The sequence below is a fragment of the Oryctolagus cuniculus genome, chromosome 5 (assembly GCF_964237555.1).
Source record: "Oryctolagus cuniculus chromosome 5, mOryCun1.1, whole genome shotgun sequence".
NCBI lineage: Eukaryota > Metazoa > Chordata > Mammalia > Lagomorpha > Leporidae > Oryctolagus > Oryctolagus cuniculus.
Window position 1 is genome coordinate 53,701,901 of NC_091436.1, and position 22,760 is coordinate 53,724,660.

At 40.3% G+C, this 22,760-nt stretch overlaps 2 protein-coding genes and 1 pseudogene across 6 annotated transcripts in view; 2 read left to right on the top strand and 1 right to left on the bottom strand.

Moving 5' to 3' along the window:
• Positions 1-22,760, bottom strand: part of KPNA5 (karyopherin subunit alpha 5) — a 95,721-nt gene that overhangs the window by 72,376 nt on the left and 585 nt on the right. For 3 of the 5 annotated variants that reach the window (XM_008263417.4, XM_051855390.2, XM_002714763.5), the window contains exons 1-5: positions 22,282-22,557; positions 12,948-13,081; positions 8,764-8,865; positions 8,556-8,655; positions 3,277-3,371 (exon numbers count right to left, since the gene is read on the bottom strand). In XM_008263417.4, the coding sequence (XP_008261639.1) occupies positions 3,277-3,371; positions 8,556-8,655; positions 8,764-8,865; positions 12,948-13,081; positions 22,282-22,285 (435 nt within the window). In that variant the 5' untranslated portion in view covers positions 22,286-22,557. Of the gene's footprint in view, positions 1-3,276; positions 3,372-8,555; positions 8,656-8,763; positions 8,866-12,947; positions 13,082-21,723; positions 22,074-22,281; positions 22,558-22,760 lie in introns of those variants that run through there. The other 2 variants (XM_017345332.3, XM_051855389.2) reach the window with 2 other exon arrangements.
• Positions 18,425-19,160, top strand: LOC100343062 (zinc finger CCHC-type and RNA-binding motif-containing protein 1-like; annotated as a pseudogene).
• The window catches only part of ZUP1 (zinc finger containing ubiquitin peptidase 1), a 34,836-nt gene continuing 34,039 nt past the window's right edge, over positions 21,964-22,760 (top strand). Inside the window, exon 1 of the mRNA XM_008263412.4 lies at positions 21,964-22,101. The gene's annotated coding sequence lies outside the window, so the exon portion shown is untranslated. The remainder of the gene's footprint in view (positions 22,102-22,760) is intronic.

Consider the following 22,760-nt stretch of genomic DNA (forward strand, 5'->3'; position numbering starts at 1 on the left):
ATTCAGCTCTCTGCTGTGGCATGGGAAAGAAGTGGAAGATGGCCCAAGTCTTTGGGCCCCTGTGCCCATATAGGAGACCAGAAAGATGCTCCTAGCTCCTGGCTTTGGATCAGCATAGCTCCCGCCATTGCAGCCATCTGGGGAGTGAATCAGCAGATGGAAGACCTACCTACCTTCCTCTCTCTCTCTCTCTCTCTCTGCCTATCTGTTGCTCTGCCTTTCAAATAAATAAATAAATTTTGAAAAACAAAATGAAGAACATAGTCCTAATCAATTGTAGATTTTTTTTTTTTTATTTGACAGGTAGAGTTACAGACAGTGAGAGAGAGAGACAGGGAGAAAGGTCTTCCTTCAGTTGGTTCACTCCCCAAATGGCCGCTACACCGATCTGAAGCCAGGAGCCAGGTGCTTCTTCCTGGTCTCCCATGTGGGTACAGGGGCCCAAGCACTTGGGCCATCCTCCACTGCCATCCTGGGCCACAGCAGAGAGCTGGACTGGAAGAGGAGCAACCAGGACTAGAACCTGGCACCAATATGGGATGCCAGTGTTGCAGGCGAAGGATTAACCAAGTGAGCCATGGAGCCCACCCCTTAATTGTCAATATTTTACAAAGGACACCTAAAAGCTTACTTCATAAAATTCTCCCAGGAAAAAGCCTTACTGATGATTGACAAACTCATAAATAAAAGGAGACAATTAATATAAAATGAACCATGAGCAAGTGAGAATTGAGAAAAAACTGAAGTACATGGCAATGATTAAAAAAGAGAGAGAGAGAGAGAGAGACCATGGGGCAGGTGTTGTGGCATTGTGCTTTAAGCCACTACTTAGAAAGCTGGCATCACTCTCACTCTCTTTGTCATATTGCCTTTCAAGTTGATGAAAATAAACATGTGAAAAAAAAAGAACATTCTAATAACTAAAAAAAAAAAAAAAAGACATTCAGCTCTATTTCATCATGATTATGTAGCAACAATGTCAAATCTTGTGATCTGTCAAAAGAGGCCATCCATAAGTCTGCATGTTCAAATGAAATGCCCTGAATTTTTAAATTCCTCTAATTAACATTTTAAAACATATACAGACCAACCTGTTTATAGGGCCAACCTGGCCTGTAGACCCCCAATCTGAGGTCTTTCTGTTAGTAAGACTGACTTTTAGTCTGACTTAGCAGATTTCATACACCCTTGCATAACATAGTAGGGACATAGCCACACCAAAACCTTACTCTTGGATTTTATTATGTTTTCATTATATTGACTAAAAATGCTAAAGTTTCCTACATACTTGAATACATGCTCTCTGTATATGCAAACTTTTACTCCTAAAATTAATTTTTCTCTTTTCAGTTAATCAAAGGTTATTTCATAAAGACTCATTCTGTAGAGGCTGGCACTATAATGTAACAGGCCAGCAACACCAGCATCCTATGTAAGTGCTGGTTCAAGTTCTAGCAGCTTCACTTCTGATCCAGCTCTCTGCTGGTGTACCTGAGAAAGCATTCAAGGATGGCCCAAGTATTTGGGCCCCTGCACCCTTAACAGAGAAGGAATCTCCAGGCTCCTGGCTTCCTTGCGACCATTTGGGGGAGTAAACCAGTGGATATAAGATCTCTCTCTGAGCATTTCAAGCATGGAAAGCCAAGACACTGTGGCAAAAAAAGATCTATACGAAGAATCTCTGTGAGTGAAATCCCAGTGGTAAGAAGGGGCCATCAAAGAAGGATGTACTTTTCTTTGAAGAGAGGAGAGAACTTCTACTTTGATCGTGGCCCTGTCTAAATACTGACAGAGTTGTGGACTCAAAAGGCTTCCATAGCCTTGCCAGCTCATAACAAGAGCCTTGGGTGATCACTAACGTCATAAATAAGAGTGTCAATTGTTAAATCAACAATAGGAGTCATTGTGCTCTTGCTCCTCATGCAGGACCTCTGTCCTTAATGTGTTGTACTAAGAATTAACGGGAAAACTAATCTTCAAATAGTACTTTACACTTTGTGTGTCTGTATAGGTGCAAACTGTTGAAATCTTTACTTAGTATAAAGTTGATCTTCTGTATACAAAGCTAATTAAAAATGAATCTTAATGAAGAATGGGAAGAGAGAGGGAGTAGGAGGTATGACAGGAGTTGCTGTGGGTGGGCGGGTATGGGGGTAAGAACCACCATATTCCAAAAGCTGTACCTATGAAATTTATATTTATTAAATAAAAGCTTTCAGAACAAAAGATCTCTCTGTCTCTCCTTCTCTCTCTGTAAACTCTGCCTTTCAAATACATAAATCTTTTTTTAATAAAGAAAAGCAAAAAAGCATTGATAAGTAAGCGGTACATCTTGTGTAATTCCTGGAATGAATAAAATTCTATTCTGTATTATGACTACATAATAAAATATAGCAATCAAAGGAAAAGCAATCGTTTTTACCAGTAAAATATTTGCAAACTTTAGCAATTCAAATCTTAGCGAGAAATTATTTGGAAGATATCTTAAAACTGTGTCACGGTAGGAAAGCAATGCTCTTTAGACAAACCTAACTTGGATCACATTTCCAGTAGATCATACTAATTTATTCTTTTTCCTAAAAATAATTAGTCAGTTAAAAATGTTTAAAGAGGTGAAAGTTACATCACTGGGAAGCTAAGAACAGAAAGAAATTTAACCATTAACATCCTAATTTAAGGTTTTCTAAGATAGAAAGCTACTAAAGGTAACTTTTTTTAGGAATGATTTTATTTACTTTATCTAAAATTGCTCAAGAAAATAAAAAGTGGGGTGGGAGTTGTGGCCCAGCAGGTTAACCTGCTGTCTGCCATGCCAGCATCCCGTGTAAGTACCAGTTCAAGTTCTGGTTGCTCCACTTCCTATCTATCTCCCTGCTAATGCACATAGAAAAGCAGAGGAAGATGGACCAAGTACTTGGCCCCTGCTACCCATGTGGGAAACGGCCCAGATGGAGCTCCTGGCTTACGGATTTGGCCTGGCCCAGCCGCAGTCATTGCGGACACTTGGGAAGTGAACCAGCAGATAGAAGACCTCTCTCTGTCTATTCCTCTGTACGTAATTCTGCCTTTCAAATAAATAAATAAATCTTAAAAAAAAAATCCTGAAGAAACTAGCATTGCAACTATATCAAAGTTAAGACAGGTAAATGGCAAAATATTTTCCTTTAACTGACAAGTATTACGGAATGCCCACAATACAGTCAATATTGCAAAAGTTGCTTTCACTAGAAATTAATAGGTCATCTCCAGAAATAAAGAATGAAAATTTAGACTCACTTGTAAAGTACAATTTTCGTTTCTTTCAAGAAATTTCACAAATCTCTGTACAACTCCTGGCTTTTGTATAACTTGGTCTATTGGTGGATTAGGTTCTAAAAATTGAAAAAAATTAAGTTACTACATAGTTACAAAAAGATAATGATACTGTTGCTGTGTCAATTAACAGAGTACATAGAATAAATTTTCAAGAGTTCCCTGGCCCAAATTTAAAGCGCTTGAGCTACAAGTAACTGAAGACAAATGTTTTCATAATTAAAATATTTTGGGGGAAGCAAACTATACTTACTAACTATAATGATAAGAACTTTTTAAAAAAATATTTCCTGGAGTGGGCATTGTAGCATAATAGGTTGAACTGATGATAGAGATGCTTGCATCCCATATCTCAGTGCCTATTTGAGTCTTGGTTACTCAGCTTCTGATACAGTTTCATGCTAATGCTCCTGGAAAGGCAGCAAATGATGGCCAAGTATTTGGATCCTTACCACCAACGTGGGAGACCTTGAAGGATTTTCAAGCTCCTGGCTTCACCCTGGCCCAGCCATGCCTGTTTTGGGCATTTAGGGGGTAAAACAGCAGGTGGAAGATCTCTTGGTCTGCTATCAGTCTTTCCTTGTTTTTGTGTCACTCTGCCATTCGAATAAATATAAAAACAATTCCTATATAAATATTTAAACTTCCTAAATCTCTGCTTGGGATGCCTATATACCATATTACAGTGCCATGTTTGCGTCCTGATTCTTCTACCTAGCTACCTGCTAATATATACCCTGGGAGGCAGAAGATGTCTCTAGTATTTGGGTCCCTGCCACTCACATGGGAGACTAGGACAGAGATCCATGCTCATTGCTTTGATCTGCCCCAGGCTGGCTGTTGTGGCCATTGGGGAATGAACCTGTGGATGAAAGACCTCTCTGTCTCTCTCAGCCTTTCAAACAAAACATGAAAATAGGGGCTGGCGCTGTGGTGTAGTGGGTAAAGCCACCGCCTTCGGTGCCAGCATCCCATAAGGGCACCAGTTTGAGTCCAGCTACTCCACTTCCAATCCAGCTCTCTGCTATGGCTTGGGAAAGCAGAAGATGGCCCAAGTCCCTGGGCCCCTGCACCCGAATGGGGACCTGGAGGAAGCTCCTGGCTCCTGGCTTCAGATTGGCGCAGTTCCAGCCATTGCACCCAATTGGGGAGTGAACCAGGGATGGAAGACCCCTCCCTCTCTCTCTCTCTCCTTCTCTCTGTGTGTAACTCTTTCAAATAAATAAAAATCTTTAAAAGAAACTCATAAAAATAAATACATAAAAACTAGGTTTCTCCATCATAAACGTTTTCAGTGTTTTAAACAAAAAGTCTACCTTCTTCAAAATGTCAATTTCAGGCCCTAGAATCAATTAAAATCTTACAGTACTAAAACATCAACATAATAAAGCAATACACATATATTTTTAATCCTTTTACCCGGGCCGGCGCCACGGCTCACTAGGTTAATCCTCTGCCTGTGGCGCCAGCACCCCGAGTTGTAGTCCCGGTTGGGGCACTAGATTCTGTCCCGGTTGCTGCTCTTCCAGTCCAGCTCTCTGCTGTGGCCCGGGACTGGGAAGGCAGTGGAGGACGGTCCAAGTGCTTGGGCTCTGCACCCACATGGGAGACCAGGAGGAAGCACCTGGCTCTTGGCTTCAAATTAGCGCAGCGCGTCGGCTATAGCGGCCATTTGGGGGGTAAACCAACCAAAGGAAGACCTTTCTCTCTGTCTCTCTCACTGTCTAACTCTGCCTGTCAAAAAAAAATTAAATAAATAAAAATAAAAAATATAATCCTTTTACCCTCACCTTAAAAAAACTCAAAGCGAAATCATACAATTGTAGTTACCACCTTTCTTCTTTTCTTCTTTTTCTACAATGAAATTCTAAATTTACAACCTTTTCTTTATTTTTAAATTAAGGGAGAGACATTTTGTCTTGCTCTTTTTAAATGGAGAAGATGAGGTTGTGAGAAAGATAAAAAAATTAGAGTTTTCTGGGTAAAGGGTAAGGTGATGCAGGCACTGAGACTGTCACTTATATCTGAATATGAAGGTAAATATTAACAAAGATATAAGAATTCCCCTAGATATAAGAATTCAAAAATTCATTCCTCCTGGAGAATTAAAAGCAACACTGTTCTGGTTACCTTCACCTAAAAGAAAACAATTAAAGTTTAGTTGGATAATTAGTAACTATAACAGGCTTCATGAACTGTTATTAGTGTTATAGTAATTGATACACTAATAGTCTATATAATATTATACAGGCGATAAACTATTATGGAGAAGACTCAATTGTCACTACAGTAATGTAAACACAGCAAAATAAAGGCATATCTGTTTCAAGCAAGAAAAACTAAGCAAGATTTATACAAAACAATAAAGCTTTGGAGAACTTGATACAAAAGGAAGACTGACTGAGGTAAAAGGATGACTTGTGATTTACATTCAGAAAAGTAGCCGTGATATGGAAATAAAAAGATTTTAGCAAAAGTCACTATCATTACTTAAATCAGAATAAATGCTGAAACTGAGGGTAGCTGGTAGCTGTAGAGTAGCCACGAGCATACAGTAAGAGCCAACAGTAAGAATACTAGTAAACTTTTTCAAAAGGGGTAAATTTTCTTGCTGTTTTGGTTTTCAGTTCTAGTTCTAGCTGTTCTCCTACATTTCCTACACTAACAGATTAAGTAAAGGTATAGTGAGTCTGGTACTTTTCTAGGTCTAATAGATTTGGCAGCAACTCACACCATTGTACTTAAAACTTACACAAAATTGTAAAGGAAAACATTTGTACCTGCTGCTGTATGCCAAACCTGGCTAAGCATAATATTACTACAAAGAAGAAACAAAGAAAAACAACTAGTAGTAAGAAAAGATGGTTTAACAAAAACAGAATACCTCAAAGAATTACAGCGAGTATACAATTTTCGGATCAAAGAATTCTAAACCTAAACAATTTGCTCAAAGACATAAGGTATTATTTAGATATATAAATTTTTCTGGGGAACAGGAGAAAAGAAAATCCTTCAAGCAAAGCACAAATCATAATAAGGGATTCAATAACAGGGAAGTTGTAGTTGTTATTACAACATGGGTAGCAAATTCTAAAACTCTTAAACATAATTACATGAATCCTTCTAATCAGTTATAACACATATATCAAAAAGAACTTTTGAAACAGAACACAGCAATTCAAAAAAAATTAAAAATATGCATCTAGACCCTGCAAAAAATCTCAACTACCAAAACAGAAACTGAAGTTTGGTGAGGAAGGATGAAGAAACTATTCTTGATTGCATAAGTATTTCTTAACATTGCTATGTTCTTTCAGCTTGGGAGATAAGTAATGAAAAACAAAAGTTAAAAGTATTTAAGAATACATACTATAATAACAAAGCAAAGGCTGAGGCTGGCACTGTGGTACAGTAGGTTAAGCTACCCTTTGGCAGCACCAGTATCCCAAATGGGTGCCAGTTCTAATCTGGCTGCTCCACTTCTAATCCAGCTCCCTGCTAACACACCTGAGAAAGCAGTGGAGGTTGGCCCAAGTGCTTGGGCTCCTGCACCCAAGTGGGAGACCCAGATAAAGCACCTGGCTCCTGGCTTCATCATGGCCCAGCCATGGCCATTGCAGCCATTTAGGTAGTGAACTAGAGGATGGATGATCGCTCTCCTCTCTCACTATAACTCTTTCAAATAAAAATAATCATTAAAAAGAAAAAAAAGAAAGCAAAGGCAAAAGCCTTGTAATCTATGCTGACCTGACAAGAAAGATTTTTCCCTCATTTATCATGTGCTACCAAATTCTATCTCCCTTAGGCAGACAAGGTAAGTGACTCAAAAGATTTTCAAAAACCTTTTCAGCTCATGTATGTAACTGTGCATATTAGAATTACTAATTTTAAATATGAAATATAAGACAAAGGTTTAAATTTTTAATAATGAAATCTTATAAACAGTATAAAATGGGACAAATAACATAAAGAGGTAATTATGAATTATCAAGGTCAATAAGGAAAAATATTCAATCTAATCACCAAAAATGTCATACAATGAACTACTATCGCATAAACTTTTTTTTTTTTTTTTGATAGGTAGAGTTATAGACAGTGAGAGAGAGAGACAGGGAGAAAGGTCTTCCCTTCCGTTAGTTCACTCCCAAAATGGCAGCTACGGCTGGCGCTGCACCAATCCGAAGGCAGGAGCCAGGTGCTTCTTCCTGGTCTCCCATGTGGGTACAGGGGCCCAAGCACTTGGGCCATCCTCCACTGCCATCCTGGGCCACAGCAGAGAGCTGGACTGGAAGAGGAGCAACCAGGACTAGAACCCAGTGCCCAAATGGGATGCTGGTGCTGCAGGCGGAGGATTAACCAAGTGAGCCACGACGCCAGCCCCTGCATAAGCTTTTTTAAAAAAAGATAACTGTGAATGTTAGTAAAAATACAGTGAAATAAATAAAACATGTATAAACTGAAGATAGCAATATAAGTTAATACAATTTATTCCTTTCAACTATTTGTATTTATGACTTGATAGTAAGGAAGTTTTAGATAAATTGTTTTCGTAGCACTGTTTATGATCATCAAAAATTAGGAAGAAATTTAATGATTATTTTGTATTCATACTCAATAATGCAATATTGTCATTAAAAAAAAATCATGTCTGGGTTAAATGTTTAGCCTACTAGCTAACACACATGCTTTCCACATTAGAGAACCTGGATTTAATCCCTCCTTCTGGCTCCTGACTCCAACTTTCTGCTTACACAGCACAGTAAAGCAGTGGTGCTGACTCAGTACTTGTGTTTCTGTCCTTAACATGGGAGACTTGGATTGTTTCCCCAGCTCCCAGTTTCAGCCCTAACCCCAGCCTAGCCCTTAATGTTGTGGGCATTTGGGGCATGAACCATTGGATGAGAACTCTGTATGTTTCTGTCTCTGAATAAATAAATAACATTTAAAAAAATCATGTCTAAAAACTACTTCTACAAGAATTTAAAAACATGTATCTCTAACCTTGCTTTTTGGTACCAGGATTAATGATTTTTCTATTTGTATCTTTAAAATTTTGTATTTTGCAATTTTTCTATGATTAATATAAGTTGCTTTCATAGTATGTTTAAAAATAGATGCTATTTTAAAGAGAAACTAGAACCTACTTTGTCAGAGAACTGTGTCTCAAAATGAAAATATAATGAAATAAAATCCTAATACAAAATCCAGTAATATCAAATGAGTATAAGGAAAATAATCCTTGCCTTTAGAAAGCAACTTTCTAAATTTCTGTGTTGCTGTTAGCTGCTGATCAGCATTATTAGAAAAAATCATCTGAACCATATCACTGGTAATAACTTCTTCCTAAAACAGAAAAAAGAAAATTTAATTAATATTTAAATATTTCTTTAAGTATTTGCTGCATATACTACCTCTGAAATATGGTAGAGATATGTATTTTAAAAATTATACCTCTGGAATGGGTACAGTGGAAGTGATATCTGGATCCTGGATAGGACTTTCTAGCATAGATTCATCATTTCTGGGCAAGGAGACATTTCTGCGTTTGAACAACTGCAATAAAGAGAAATCACTTTCTATATTGAGCTTTCCATAAAACATTCAACCAATACACAATTCCATTCATCATTTGAGTGAAGGAAACAAATTAATAATATAATTATTAAAAATATTGTAAAAATTTAGTATTTCCAAAGTCATCAAGAATATTTGGGGGCTTGTGTTGCAATGTAGCAGATAAAGTTGCTCGCTGCCTGCAATGCTGGCATCCCATATCAGTGCCAGTTCATGTTCCTGCTGTTCCACTTATTATCCAGCTCCCTACTAATGGCCTGGGAAAAGTAGTGGAATATGACTCATACGTTTGGGCACCTGACACCCATGAGGGAGGATGGGATGAAGCTCCTAGTACCTGGTTCTGCTTGCCCAGTTGTGGCTGTTGCAGACATCTGCAGAGTGATCCAGAGGATAAAAGACCTCTCTCGCGCGCTTTCCCTTTCTCTCTGTACCTCTTTATAATAAATAAATTTTAAAAAAAGGTCTAAAATAGTTAAGAGAAGTCAAGCTTTCTGGGACTTTGCACTCACAGACTGTTTTGAGTCATTTTTCAATTTCAGTTCTTTTTTTTTTTTTTTTTTTTGGAAAGGCAGAGTGGACAGTGAGAGAGAGACACAGTGAGAGAAAGGTCTTCCTTTGCCATTGGTTCACCCTCCAATGGCCGCGGTGGCCGGCGCGCTGCGGCCGGTGCACCGCGCTGATCCAATGGCAGGAGCCAGGTACTTCTCCTGGTCTCCCATGGGGTGCAGGGCCCAAGCACTTGGGCCATCCTCCACTGCACTCCCTGGCCACAGCAGAGAGCTGGCCTGGAAGAGGGGCAACCGGGACAGAATCCGGCGCCCCGACCAGGACTAGAACCCAGTGTGCCGGTGCCACAAGGCGGAGGATTAGCCTAGTGAGCTGCGGCGCCAGCCAATCTCAGTTCTTTCACTAATGGTCCACCATAAGCAAAGCATATTTCACAGAATTTTGAAGGCATGTATTTCCATAGTGGATTATGAGGTACCTAAAAATCTTCAAAGAAAATCATAATTAGAAAGAATATAATGGGCAGTGTTTAAGATATTGCTTGGGATTCTCATATTCCATAATAGAATACCTGCGTTTGAGTCTTGGCTGTGTGCCAAGTCCCTCTACTCCTGATATGTACCCTACAAGGCAGCAGGTGGTTTAAGTGCTTGGGTCCCTGCCACCCACATGGGAGGCTGGGATTTGAGATCTGGGCCTGGCCCAGTTCTAATTTTTGATATTTCTCTCTCTTTCTCTCTCTCTCTCATTTTTCTCTCTGACCTTCAAATAAATAAAATTTAAGAATTTCTATTTTAAAAAAGCAAACTTTGGCCGGCGCCGCGGCTCAATAGGCTAATCCTCCACCTAGTGGCGCCGGCACACCGCGTTCTAGTCCCGGTCGCGGCGCTGGATTCTGTCCCAGTTGCCCCTCTTCCAGGCCAGCTCTCTGCTGTGGCCCGGGAAGGCAGTGGAGGATGGCCCAAGTGCTTGGGCACTACACCCCATGGGAGACCAGGAGAAGTACCTGGCTCCTGCCTTCAGATCAGCGCGGTACGCCGGCCACAGCGCTCCAGCCATGGCGGCCATTGGAGGGTGAACCAACGGCAAAAGGAAGACCTTTCTCTCTGTCTCTCTCTCTCACTATCCACTCTGCCTGTCAAAAAAAAATTAAATTAAAAAAAAAAAAGCAAAAAAAAAGCAAACCTGTTGGAGAATAACATGATATATTAATAGACTTAGTATATCTGATTAACAAGGAATAGAAAACAATTCTCAGGAAAAAATTTTATTAATTCAATGGATAAAAATGAAAAAAAAATGTGTGTGTGTGAGGCGGGTAGGGAGTAAAGTGACATAGTAGTATCACTAAGGAAGATTTGTAAGTACATTTCTTAACTCAAAACTCAAGAAAAAAACTCTGGTTATGTATTTTTTAGTAGCTAAACAAGTAGTGCTCTTCAATCTGTACATAGATCTCCAACAAATCAATCATTTAACCACACTGTTTTGAGTCCTGACTATAATATACTAAGGGCTGTGCTACGTCCTACAGATAGGGAGAGGTAACCATAGTTCTTTTTTTTTTTTTTTTTTTTTTTTTTTACAGGCAGAGTGGACAGTGAGAGAGCGAGACAGAGAGAAAGGTCTTCCTTTGCCGTTGGTTCACCCTCCAATAGTCGCCGCAGCCGGCGCGCTGCGGCTGGCACACCGCGCTGATCTGATGGCAGGAGCCAGGTACTTCTCCTGGTCTCCCATGGGGTGAAGGGCCCAAGCACTTGGGCCATCCTCCACTGCCTTCCCTGGCCGCAGCAGAGAGCTGGCCTGGAAGAGGGGCAACTGGGACAGAATCCGGCACCCCGACCGGGACTAGAACCCAGTGTGCCGGCGCCACTAGGCGGAGGATTAGCCTACTGAGCTGCGGCGCCGGCCAGTAACCATAGTTCTAAAACATGTATTTTTCTGCTTCCTTCATCAGTTTTAATTCATGTACATGTGGAGCATATCCTCTCACTTATAAATATTTATCAATTTAAGTGTATCATGAGATACACTCTCTCAAATGATTTTCTGGTCTCATATACAAAGAATAAACAGAGAAATTAAGACATATGGCTGAGGAGACTACAAGAGGAATAGTATGGGTAGTAAACAAAAATGACTAGGGAGCCAGCATCATGGTATAGCAGGTTGGCCCACTGCTTGTAATTGTCTTTATCCCATAAGGGTGCCAATTTGAGTCCTGGCCGCTCCACTTGCAATCCAGCTCCCTGCTAATGGCCTGGGAAAAGCCACAAAAGATGGCCCAAGTGTTTGGGCCCCTACCGCCTATGTGGGAGACTGGAAGAAGCCCCTGGCTCCTGGGTTCAGCCTGGCCCTGCCCTGGCCCTTGCTGCCATCTGGGGAGTAAACCAGCAGATGGAAGAACTCTCTCTGATGGAAGATATCTCTATCTTTCTCCCCATCTGTCCCTCTCTGTGTAACTCTGAGGTTCAAATAAATAAATAAATAAATATTTTTTTAAAAAAATGACTATAAGTGACTTCAGGGCAAGAGCTATGAAAAACACAAAACAGCAAATAAATATAATTAACATATTTTGGGGAACAAATTTTATGATAAACAGAAATGACTAAATAGACTCAAAAGTAAAAATTTCTTACCAGTGATCACATAAAGGTTTATCAATAACAGAGAAAAGTCATTCCTCTCAGTGACTAAAAGCAATAAAAGATTTTTTTAAAAGAATTTATTTATTAATTTGAGAGGTAGATTTACAGACAGAGAGAGGGAGAGACACAGAGAGAAAGGTCTTCCATCACTGTTTCACTCCCCAAATGGCAGCAACGGCCGGAGCTGTGTTCATCCAAAGCCAGGAGCCAGAAGGGTCTCTCACCTGGGTACAGGGGCCCAAGGACTTGGGCAATCTTCCACTGTTTTCCCAGGCCATAGCAGACAGTTGGATTAGAAGAGGAGCAGCCAAGACACAAACTGGTGCCCATGTGGGATGCTGGCACCAAGGCGGAGGCTTAGCCTAGTAAGCTACAACATCAGCCCCCATAGTAGAGGAATTTGAATGTATTATTCCTGGAGTCTAAAAAACTAAAAATACATTGGCTACATTCAATTTCCTAAGATACTTTTTAATTTAAAATTGTCTAACATTCAGCAATACTAATTAAACTTTTAAAACCTCTGAAAAACTGTATTGCTAAATACAACTAATTATTTTTTAAGAGTTAATTTATTTTATTTGAAAGGTAGAATTACAGAGACAAAGAGAGATCTTCCACCTGCTCATTTACTCTCCAAATGGCCACAACATCCAGGTCTGGGCCAGGCCAAAGCCTCAAGTCAGTAGCTCTATCTGGGTCTCCCACATGGGTGCAGGGGCCCAACGACTTGGGTCATCTTCTGGTGCTTTCCTAGGCATATTAGCAGGGAGCTGGATTGGAAGTGGGGCAGCCAAGACTTGAACAGGCACCAACATGAGATACCAGCATCACACACTGTGGCTTAACCAGCTAAGCCACAATGCCAGCCCCCACAATTAAATATTTAAATACACCTACCTGTTCTTCCCTCTTTTGTTTTCGAAGCTGTATTCCTTCTTCTTCTCTTCTTCTCCTCATCTCTTGAGGATTTAGCGCTTTATTCTTGTAACTTTTCATTCTATAGTTATCTTTCCCTGGACTAGCCATGGCATCTTAAGTGGAGAGAAGAAAACAGATACTGATAATTCTCTAAATAACACAGATGCTTACTCCAGGGGAATTAAATTCAAGCCTACTGATTGAATACACCAACAAAACCCATCCTGAAAACATAAACGATGAACACACTCTCACAGTCCCACAAGATTGTCATAAAATATTTTAGAAGTAACATATTTATCTTTATCTATTTTCTGCTGTTATATCAGACAGTTAAGACTGGGCATTTATAAAGGAAAGAAGTTTATTTTCAATCACAATCATAAAGGCTGGAAGGCTTTCAGGGAGGGCCACTAGCTACTGCACACATAACAGAAAAGGAGACAGGAAAGTGGGCAAGTGTAGAAGACAGACGATGACAAGGGTGTTGGCCTGCTTTATGACAATCCTCTTTCCCTGAGAACTAATCCAGTCTTATCAGAAAGATAATAATCCCTTTTAAAAGACTCACCACCCAACAGCTTACTATTTTATTCTTTTTAGTATTTTCTTTTTCTACTTAATACCATTGGTTGAACGCTTAACACAGAATTATTCTTAGGTGTTGAAATACAATTGAAAATTGATCCCTGTTAAAAATAAAAGTGGGAATAAGAGAAAAGGAAATGTAAATTTGGCAGACTCACAGAATGACAAATGCCCTAAACAGCACTCTGGCCTCAGAATCAGCCCTTAAGGCATTTGGATCAGGCTAAAAGGCCCATGAGAGCATTTCAGGCATGGAAAGCTAAGACACTGTGGCAAAAAATGACCTACACGAAAGATCTCTGTGAGTGGCATCCTGGTGGAAAGAAGGGGCCATCAAAGAAGGAGGTACCTTCCTCTGAAGGGATGAGAGAATCTCCACTTTGATTATGGCCTTGTCTAAATAATGTCAGTTTGTGGACTCAAAAGGCTTCCTTCCATAGCCTTGACAGCTCATGACAAGAGCCTTGGGTGATCACTGACATCATAAAGAAGAGTGTCAATTGTTAAATCCAGAATAGGAGTCACTGTGCACTTGCTCCCTATGTAGGATCTCTGTTCTTAAGGTGTTGTACTATGAGAATTAACAGTACAACTAGTCTTCAAATGGTGCTTTATACTTTGTGTGTCTGTGTGGGTGCAAACTATTGAAATCTTTACTTAGTATATAGTTGATCTTCTGTATATAAAGATAATTAACAGTGAATCTTAATGAAGAATGGGATGGGAGAGGGAGTAGGAAGTGGGATGGTTTGGGGGAGGGAGGGTGGGTATGGGGCAAGAACCTCTATAATCCAAAAGTTGTACTTATGAAATTTATATTTATTAAATAAAAGTTGAAAAAATAAAAAAGACTCACCTCCCAATACCAATATACTGACAAACAAATCTCAGTTTCACTGGGGACAAACTACACTCAAACCATAGAACCTGGGCCTGGCCCATGAAAATTGATATCCTTCACACATACAAAATACAATTCCATTCCCAAAATCTCAAACATGTTAATTCATCCTGGCAACAATGTAGATGTCCAAAGTTCAAGGTCTCTTCTGAGATTTAAGGCAAACTCCTTCCAGCTATGAGCATATAAGATCAAAACAAGTTACCTACTGCTGATGTACAACAGTGGAATAGGGATAAGATAGACGTTACCATTCCAAAATGGAAACACTGGCCAAAAAAGCAGTAACTGGCCTAAAGCAAGTATATTACTAGGAGAGTAGACATTAAACCTCAAAACTGCAAATACATTTTCATACCATCTGTTACCTCCTGGACAACTTGGGTGGAGACACCCAATACCTTAGAAAACCTTGAGCACACACTCAGCTTTTCTGGTCTTGGCTCATGTGGCTGATGTCTAGAGCTGGAGTCAGTTGACTGTATCTTTTCTAGGTAGGTGCTGTACACCACTGTGGGCTCAATAGTCTATAGTTCACAGAGTGATCCCAATTCCCTGGCTCCACTGGGCAATGCCCTAGTACAGATGTTCTGTGGTGACTTCAGCTCAGCAGTGGGTTTGTGCCTGGACTCCCAGGCAATTTAATACATCCTTTGAAATCTAGGGGAAGGCTATTATACCTCCACAGCTCTTGAATACTTGTACCTGCAGAAGTAGCACCACCTGCATATGAATGCTACCAAGGCTTACTGGTTGTGCCTTCTGAGAGGCAGTTCAAAACATGGCACTGTTTAGTGTACCTCTGGGCAGCACTGAATAGTCTGAGCCTATGATGTAGGTGGGAAAACTTGGAAGATCTCTGAAATTCCTTCACGTCTTCTTTCCCTTTATCCTGATGAATACAGTGTGCAACTCCCTTCAATCTGAACAAATATCCTTGCTTTATTCTCCCAAACAAGTTTTTTCCTTCACATCAGGTGGCTGTGTATGTTCCAAATCTTTCCACTCTGCTTCTCTTTTAATTCCAAACTCTGTCTTTAAACCACTCCTTTGTTTCTGAATCTCAGCATGGGAAGTTAAAAGTAACCACGTGCCCCCTCTATATTTTGCCTAGAAAATTCCCCCACTAGATCTTCTGAACTCTTAAATTTGCCCTTCCATAAAGCCAAGAGCATGGACAAAATGCCATCAATGTCTTTCTAAAAATGATAGCCTGCAGTTCCATTTCCAATATGATACTCCTAATTTCCATCTGAGATCTCAATAGCATGGCCTTTAATGTCCACATTTCTAGCAACATTCTGGTCACTACCATTTAAGCAGTCTATAAAAGGTTCCAGAATCTCTCTAGTCTTTTTGTGTTCTGAGCTCTCATCAGAATCACCCATAATCATCTTGTTCCTCTAAACTCTTTCAACCTCTGCCCATTACTCAGTTCCCAAGCCACTTTCACACTTTCGAGTATTTAGTCTTAGCAAAAGCTCCATTTCCTAGTGCTAATTTTCTCAGTGCATATCTGTTGCTTTAGCAGAACATCCAAGACTGGGTGATTTATAAAGAAAAGTGAGGTTTATTTAATTCACAGTTCTAGGACTTAAGAAGACACCAATATCTCCTTAGCTTTCAGGAGAGATTCATGCTTCTCCATGTGTGATGAAAAGCAGAAGGGCATGTAGGTATGTGCAATGAAGAGAAGACAAAGGAGTTGACCCATTTTATAATAACCCACTCTTGAGAATCAATCCATTCCTGCAAAACACATTACTTCCTCTTAAAGGCCCTAACTCCCAAAGCCCCTCCATTGGCAACTAAATTTCAATATTGGTTTTGGTGGGGACAAATTATATGCATATCACAGCAATTTATTTTTATTTTTATTTTTGACAGGCAGAGTGGACAGTGAGAGAGAGAGACAGAGAGAAAGGTCTTCCCTTGCCGTTGGTTTACCCTCCAATGGCCGCCGCAGCCGGCGCGCTGCGGCCAGCGCACCACGCTGATCCGATGGCAGGAGCCAGGTGCTTCTCCTGGTCTCCCATGGGGTGCAGGGCCCAAGGACTTGGGCCATCCTCCACTGCCTTCCCGGGCCACAGCAGAGAGCTGGCCTGGAAGAGGGGCAACTGGGACAGAATCTGGCACCCCGACCGGGACTAGAACCCGGTGTGCCGGCACCACAAGGTAGAGGATTAGCCTAGTGAGCCGTGGCACCGGCCATATCATAGCAATATTAAACAAATAAGAGATTCTGGTCTAAACACAAAGTCCCCTTATTTCACTGATTGTAAGATGCAACATCCTTCATCTCTCCCCCTCCCCCCAATTTTAACCTTTCTTAAGTAGGTTGCATTGTACATTCACTGTGAGTCAGGATATAATCATCAACTAATAGTGCTTAAAACAAAACAAAACAAAAAAACCTTCTAAATTATAGCTTCTGGCAAAAATCGAAAACCAGCCAGCACTGAAGTGTCTTCTTTTCAATTAAAAGTATTAGGATTGAGTAAGCACATCTCAACCATTTATTGGAGCCTGGTTTCTTTCACTAAAACACGGCCTTAAGAACTAAAGCCACAAGGGCCATGACTTGTGTTATGACTGCAATACCAGTTTTTTAGTACTTTAGTATAATTAGCTCTTTTGAAATACTGAAATATTTATGCATTTCATTTTTAGTTTTATTTCAACATATCTTAAAATATGAACATTAATACAAATATTTTATTATACATATTATAATATAAAATTTTACATCTGAAACATGTACTAGTTTTACTTCTAAAGAATGAATTATAAACTTCCATATAATCTAACAGAATTACCTTATATTTAGACATAAGATATGAATATCAAAATGCTCATATTATAACCTATGCTACATTTACACACAAAGAAAATAATCAGTCTACTTAAGATTAACGTGAGAGATCATTAGTGACTAGTTAATATGTTATTCTGAAAAATTCAGAGGATATACTCATGTCCAACCAGATAGAACACTGTGATTAATCAGCTTATTAAGTAAACACAGGAAATGAAGAGGCTGGCATCCAGCTTCCATCTGTGAAGTAGATGAAACACACCAAAAAAATTGGCAATTTTTTTTTAATTTACTTATTGAAAGGCAAGGAGATACAGAGATTCAGGCAGGCAGAGATCTCTCATCCACTAGTTCACTCCACAAATGCCCACAACAGCCAGGGTAGAACCAAGCCACAGCCAGCAGCCAAAACTCAATTCAGGTCTCCCACATGGGTGACAGGGCCAAAACCACTCGAGCCATCATCAGCTGCCTTCCAAAGTGTTCATTAGCAGAAAGCTGGAATTGGGAGTGGAGCTGAGACTCAAACCCAAACATCCCAACATTGGATGCAGGTGTCCCAAGTGGACTCTAAACTGCTATGCTAACCACCTGCCCTAGTGAATCTCATTGTGAGTAGTACATTAACACATACACATTAACTTCAGTGAGAGCACTGAAGATATAGCAACAAGCTGTATACCTTAGGATTCTCTGAAAGGCTTCATGGTTACCCTATCTTAAAGGATAAACAGAAATTTGCCAGGGAAGAGGATGGAAAGTGAGAAGGGAGAAAATATTCATTTCTTTTTTTTTTATAAAGTATTACTTTACATGTGTGAGAAAATATTCATTTCAAGCAAAGAGGATGGAAGACAAAGCAAAGTGTTTGAAGAAGCCTAGCACAGCCACAGAACTGTAAGAAATCTAGTGTACCTGAGCAAGAAATGCTTGTGAGAAGCCTTAAAGAGAGGATACACGATTTTGCAATTCAGTTGAAAAATGTGGACTTTCAGTGTGCCGCCACCGGGGCCCACGGCCGCCCAGGTCTGTTTCTTGGTGCCTGCTCTTATCCAGCACCCGCAAACCCAGGCTACAGCAAGGGTGCACCAGGAGTCAGGAGTGAGCCTGCTTGGCAGAAGGCTCCCACACCACCAACCCCCATTTGAAGAAATGAGTGGTGGATTGGTCCCAAGTAAAAGCACCATGTGTGTTTCCAACTTACCCTTTTCCCTGACAATGACCTATATGGGATATTTTCCAAGTATGGCAAAGTTGTAAAGGTTACTATAATGAAAGATAAAGATACCAGGAAGAGTAAAGGGGTTGCATTCATTTTGTTTTTGGATAAAGACTGAGCAAAACTGCATCAGAGCTCTATCTCTCCCTCTCACTGTCTATAACTCTACCTCTCAAATAAATAAATAAAATCTTTAAAAAATAAAAAACTGCACCAGAGCGATAAACAACAGTTCTTTGGTAGAGTGATTAAAGCAAGCATTGCTACCGACAAGGAAAGAGCAGCTGAATTCATCCTAAGATGAAACTACTTTGATAAATCCGAATGCTATGAATGTGGAGAAAGTGGACATTTAAGTCATGCCTGTCCTAAAATTATGCTTGGAGAATGTGACCTTCCAAAGAAGAAAGTAAAAAAGAATAAAAAAGAAAAAAAGAAAGTTCTTGAACTAGAAGAAGAAATCAAGGAAGTAGAAGAAAGTGAAGATGAAGGGGACGAACCTGCTCTGGACAGCCTCAGCCAGGCCATTGCCTTCCAGCAAGCCAAACCTGAAGACGAATAAAGAAAAGGGAAACCCAGTTCAGGGGGTCCCTCAACATCAGATGAACAAGATGAATAAGGATAAAGAAAAACTCATATTTCAGTGATGAGGAAGAGCACAGTGACTGAAATTACATTTACTGTGTAAATATCCCTAAAACATGAAAGTCTTAGAGCAAAAAGTGCAGCTGAGGACTATGGTTACTTTTAGAATTTGAGCATAAAACACTTAATACCAAACAGCTTTTAACTAGAAAACAGTTCATAAGAAATTTAAAAATAAATAGAAAGTATTATGTTTCTATCTTGCCTAAGCACAGTATAGTTTGCACATGCCTAATCTGAAAACCTAAACCCTGCAAAATCTGAAGTCTTTTCAGTGCCAACACAGTCTCAAGTAGCACATCGTGACAATGTTGTTACACGTCCTGTGTAAAATTCCTTTCAGACTGTGTACATAAAGTTTATATAAAACATAAATGAGGTTCATATTTAGACTTAGTTCCTATCCCTGTGGTATCTCATTACGTTTGTGCAACTACAAAATCCAGAAAAACCTGGAATCCAAATACTTCCGGTCCCAAATATTTCAGATAAGGGATACACAACCTGTACTAAAAATCAGAATTTGTTAGTAATAATCTGGAAAGAGCTACTTTTAATAAAAATAAGAAAGTATTATAATAAGACTGCTATCATCCCATGAGAAAAAGGTATTAAAGTGATTTGAGATGTTCATTTCAAAACTTGTGTCTGGTTTACATAGCTTTCAAAATTTAATCTTCAAAACAAATACTTTATAAAACGTTAAACTTTTTCGAAAGAATTTTGTCTTTAAAAAAAAAGTCTGGACTTGATTCTAAGGAATAGAATTAGATTCCATGATTATTAGCTTGAGCCATGTCAGATAATATTATGACAAAATAACTCAATACAAGGAATACAAGTGGGAGATCACTGAAATGGTTATTTTGTTTACTTCCCTACTTGTTTCTGAAACAAGAATAATGAATTCAGTTAGTATTTCATTTTATATTTTCATACAGTAGAAATCATTTTTAGGATATGGTTCTATGAATTTAATAAATGCACAGGAATATAACTATCATTATCAAGACACAGAACAGTTCTTTCACACCCAAAACTCCTTCATGCTGCTCCTATTACTCCTTCTTCCACAATTTATACCTGGCAATGACTGACTTATTCTCCATCCCTATAGTTCTGTCTGCCTTTTCTTGAACTTCACATAAATGGAATCATTTCACTGTAGTCTTTTGAAACCAGCTTCTTTTCGTTTATAATAGTATTTGAGAGTAATATACATCACTGGCATATATCAATTGCTTACTGTATTATAGTTTATTCATTTACAAGTTGAATGACATGTGAGTAGTTTCCCAGTTTTGGTAGTTATGAATAAATTTTCTACATTCATGTACAGGTGTTTATGTAAATCTAAATCTGGGTTTTCATTTATCTTGGGTAAATATCTAGGAATAGGATTCGTGGAAAATATGTTAAATTTTGTTTCACTTTTTCAAAAATCACCAAACTGTTTTCCAAAGTGACTATACCATCTTGGCATTCCCATCAGAGTTCAGAACAGGGTAAGTTGGGCCAAAATGTTAGCTGTTTAATTATGCTCAGTATATATAAAATATTTGAGTAAAATAAAATGTTCATGAAAAGAAGTCTCTTAAAATATTTCATATTTGATCATATACTCTTATACATATAAAATATATGTGTATAAATTCTCAATCTGTAAGTATTAACAATCTAATATATCACCCCATTGTAAAATTCACACACAAAAAAGAAACTTTTAAAGAAGGAGTAGTTTCAAAAGGTAAATAATCAGAACTTTTAATATTTTCTACCCCCATCTGATTGAATTACTGCGGACCTCACTCCTCACTCCACAGGCACACACCAATTAGTTCCCAGACTCTTAATCTGGGCAGTAAAACCTTTCAGTATAAATCTGCTAACCAAATAAAAGGCAGTCCCTGCAATCATATATCACTTGTTCCTTTTTCGTCTATTGTACAACTTCTTGCTTCCTTTTTAACTGTGGATCCTCGCTGTACTGCTTTAACAGGGACAAATTAGGGCCAAGGAACAGTATTCCTAAAGTTGCCCCACTCAATGGAAGTCTTCGTTCATTGGAAAAAAAAAAAGTTTAAAGACTGTAAGCTGGAGTCTCATCAAAGTTATTTTAAATGTAAGAAATGCTATTTAGATATTTTTAAAGTTCTGCAACGGAGGCATTATTTCTTTCACTCATAAGCTTATTTTTTATCCAGCTCCTGAGAAAACCATGTTGAAGGTGGGTAAATAACTGGAACCTGAACTTACAAGTTGTTTTGCTAATTTCTATCAACAGAAATCCTTATGCCAGTAAAGCTTTATTTCTACGCGTCTGGGTTCCTCGTGGGTAAAAATTACAGGACTGTACATGGGAGAAGTGTCGACTGGAGCCCGTGCAAGCAAACAAGCAGCACCTAGGTCTATAAAGACACAAGTCCTAGAAAACTTGAGTCATTACTAGTGCCATAATTAAGAGACAAGTCTGAAGTCTTTGTGTTGCTTTTTGGTTGTTCCAAAAGCTCAAGAGTAAACGCCAGTGTCACATTCTTCTGAAGTTTTCAGTACGCCCTTTCCAATGCTTTGATCTCTCAAGCATTACCTGTGAACACCGTTAAGTTTTCATCCTGGAATGGAGCTGACAGGCTCTCAGAGAGAGTCTGCAGAAGCCGGGCGGAGCTCGTGCAGCCTCCCAGGTGGGAAGAGAGCGGCTGGAGGGAGTGGGTGCGGCACCTAAGCTCTGGGACTGGGACCGGCCTCTTCCCCCGACACTGTGGCACCCCCACGAGCTGCCGGACCTGGCCGCTCGGAAGCAGAAACCGGCGGCAACGTTTGGCGAGATCGCGGATCGAGAACTAGCGAGAAACGGCGTGGCCAGGCAGCGACAGCAGACGACCGGCAGCCCACGGCTCCCGCGGAGGACCAACCGGGCCGGGCAGCGAATCTGGAATCGCCTCGCCTTCGCGTCTGAAAGCGAAAGGTGTGGCTGCCACGCCCCCCGCGACCACTGTCGCCTCGGCGAAACCTGAGACACTCCGGCAAAGCCAGGTCCCGAACCGTTCGCGAGGCAAGGGGCACATAAAAAGTAGCCCAGGCGCTGGCAGCACCCAAAGGGACAAGCCCAACACTCCCCCAACCTGGTCGTGTCACTCCCACTTACCCATTAACGTGCTACTCTCCTGTGCCCTGACTTCCCACCTCCCGGCGGTGACGGCTGCTGCGAGTGACAGACGGACGGCCACTCCGCCCCTACTGCGGAGGGCAGCGCGCCTGTTCGAAATCCAAGATGGCGGTCACCTGCGCCCCTTCCCCGAGACCCCGAGTCTCGGTTCCCAGAAGCCCTTGCAGGCGGCGGCGGCGGCGGCGGCGGCGGCGGCGAGCGGAGGAGGAGGCGTGTCCGCCCAGATCAGCCGACCGTGCTCCCAGTCCCCAGCCGCGGTCGGGCGCGTGGGCGCCTGCGCCAACCCCTGGATTTTAGTGGCCGCTGACTGTGGGGGAGGGACGGTTATAACGTGTTTGCCAGGGCTAGTAGTTGAAAAATAAACAGAGGGGAGGTATGTGTGACCAAGAAAGGAAGGAAATCTTGACACAGGAAACCTAGACAAAACTTTATGAAATATTAACAGGATTTTATCCGCC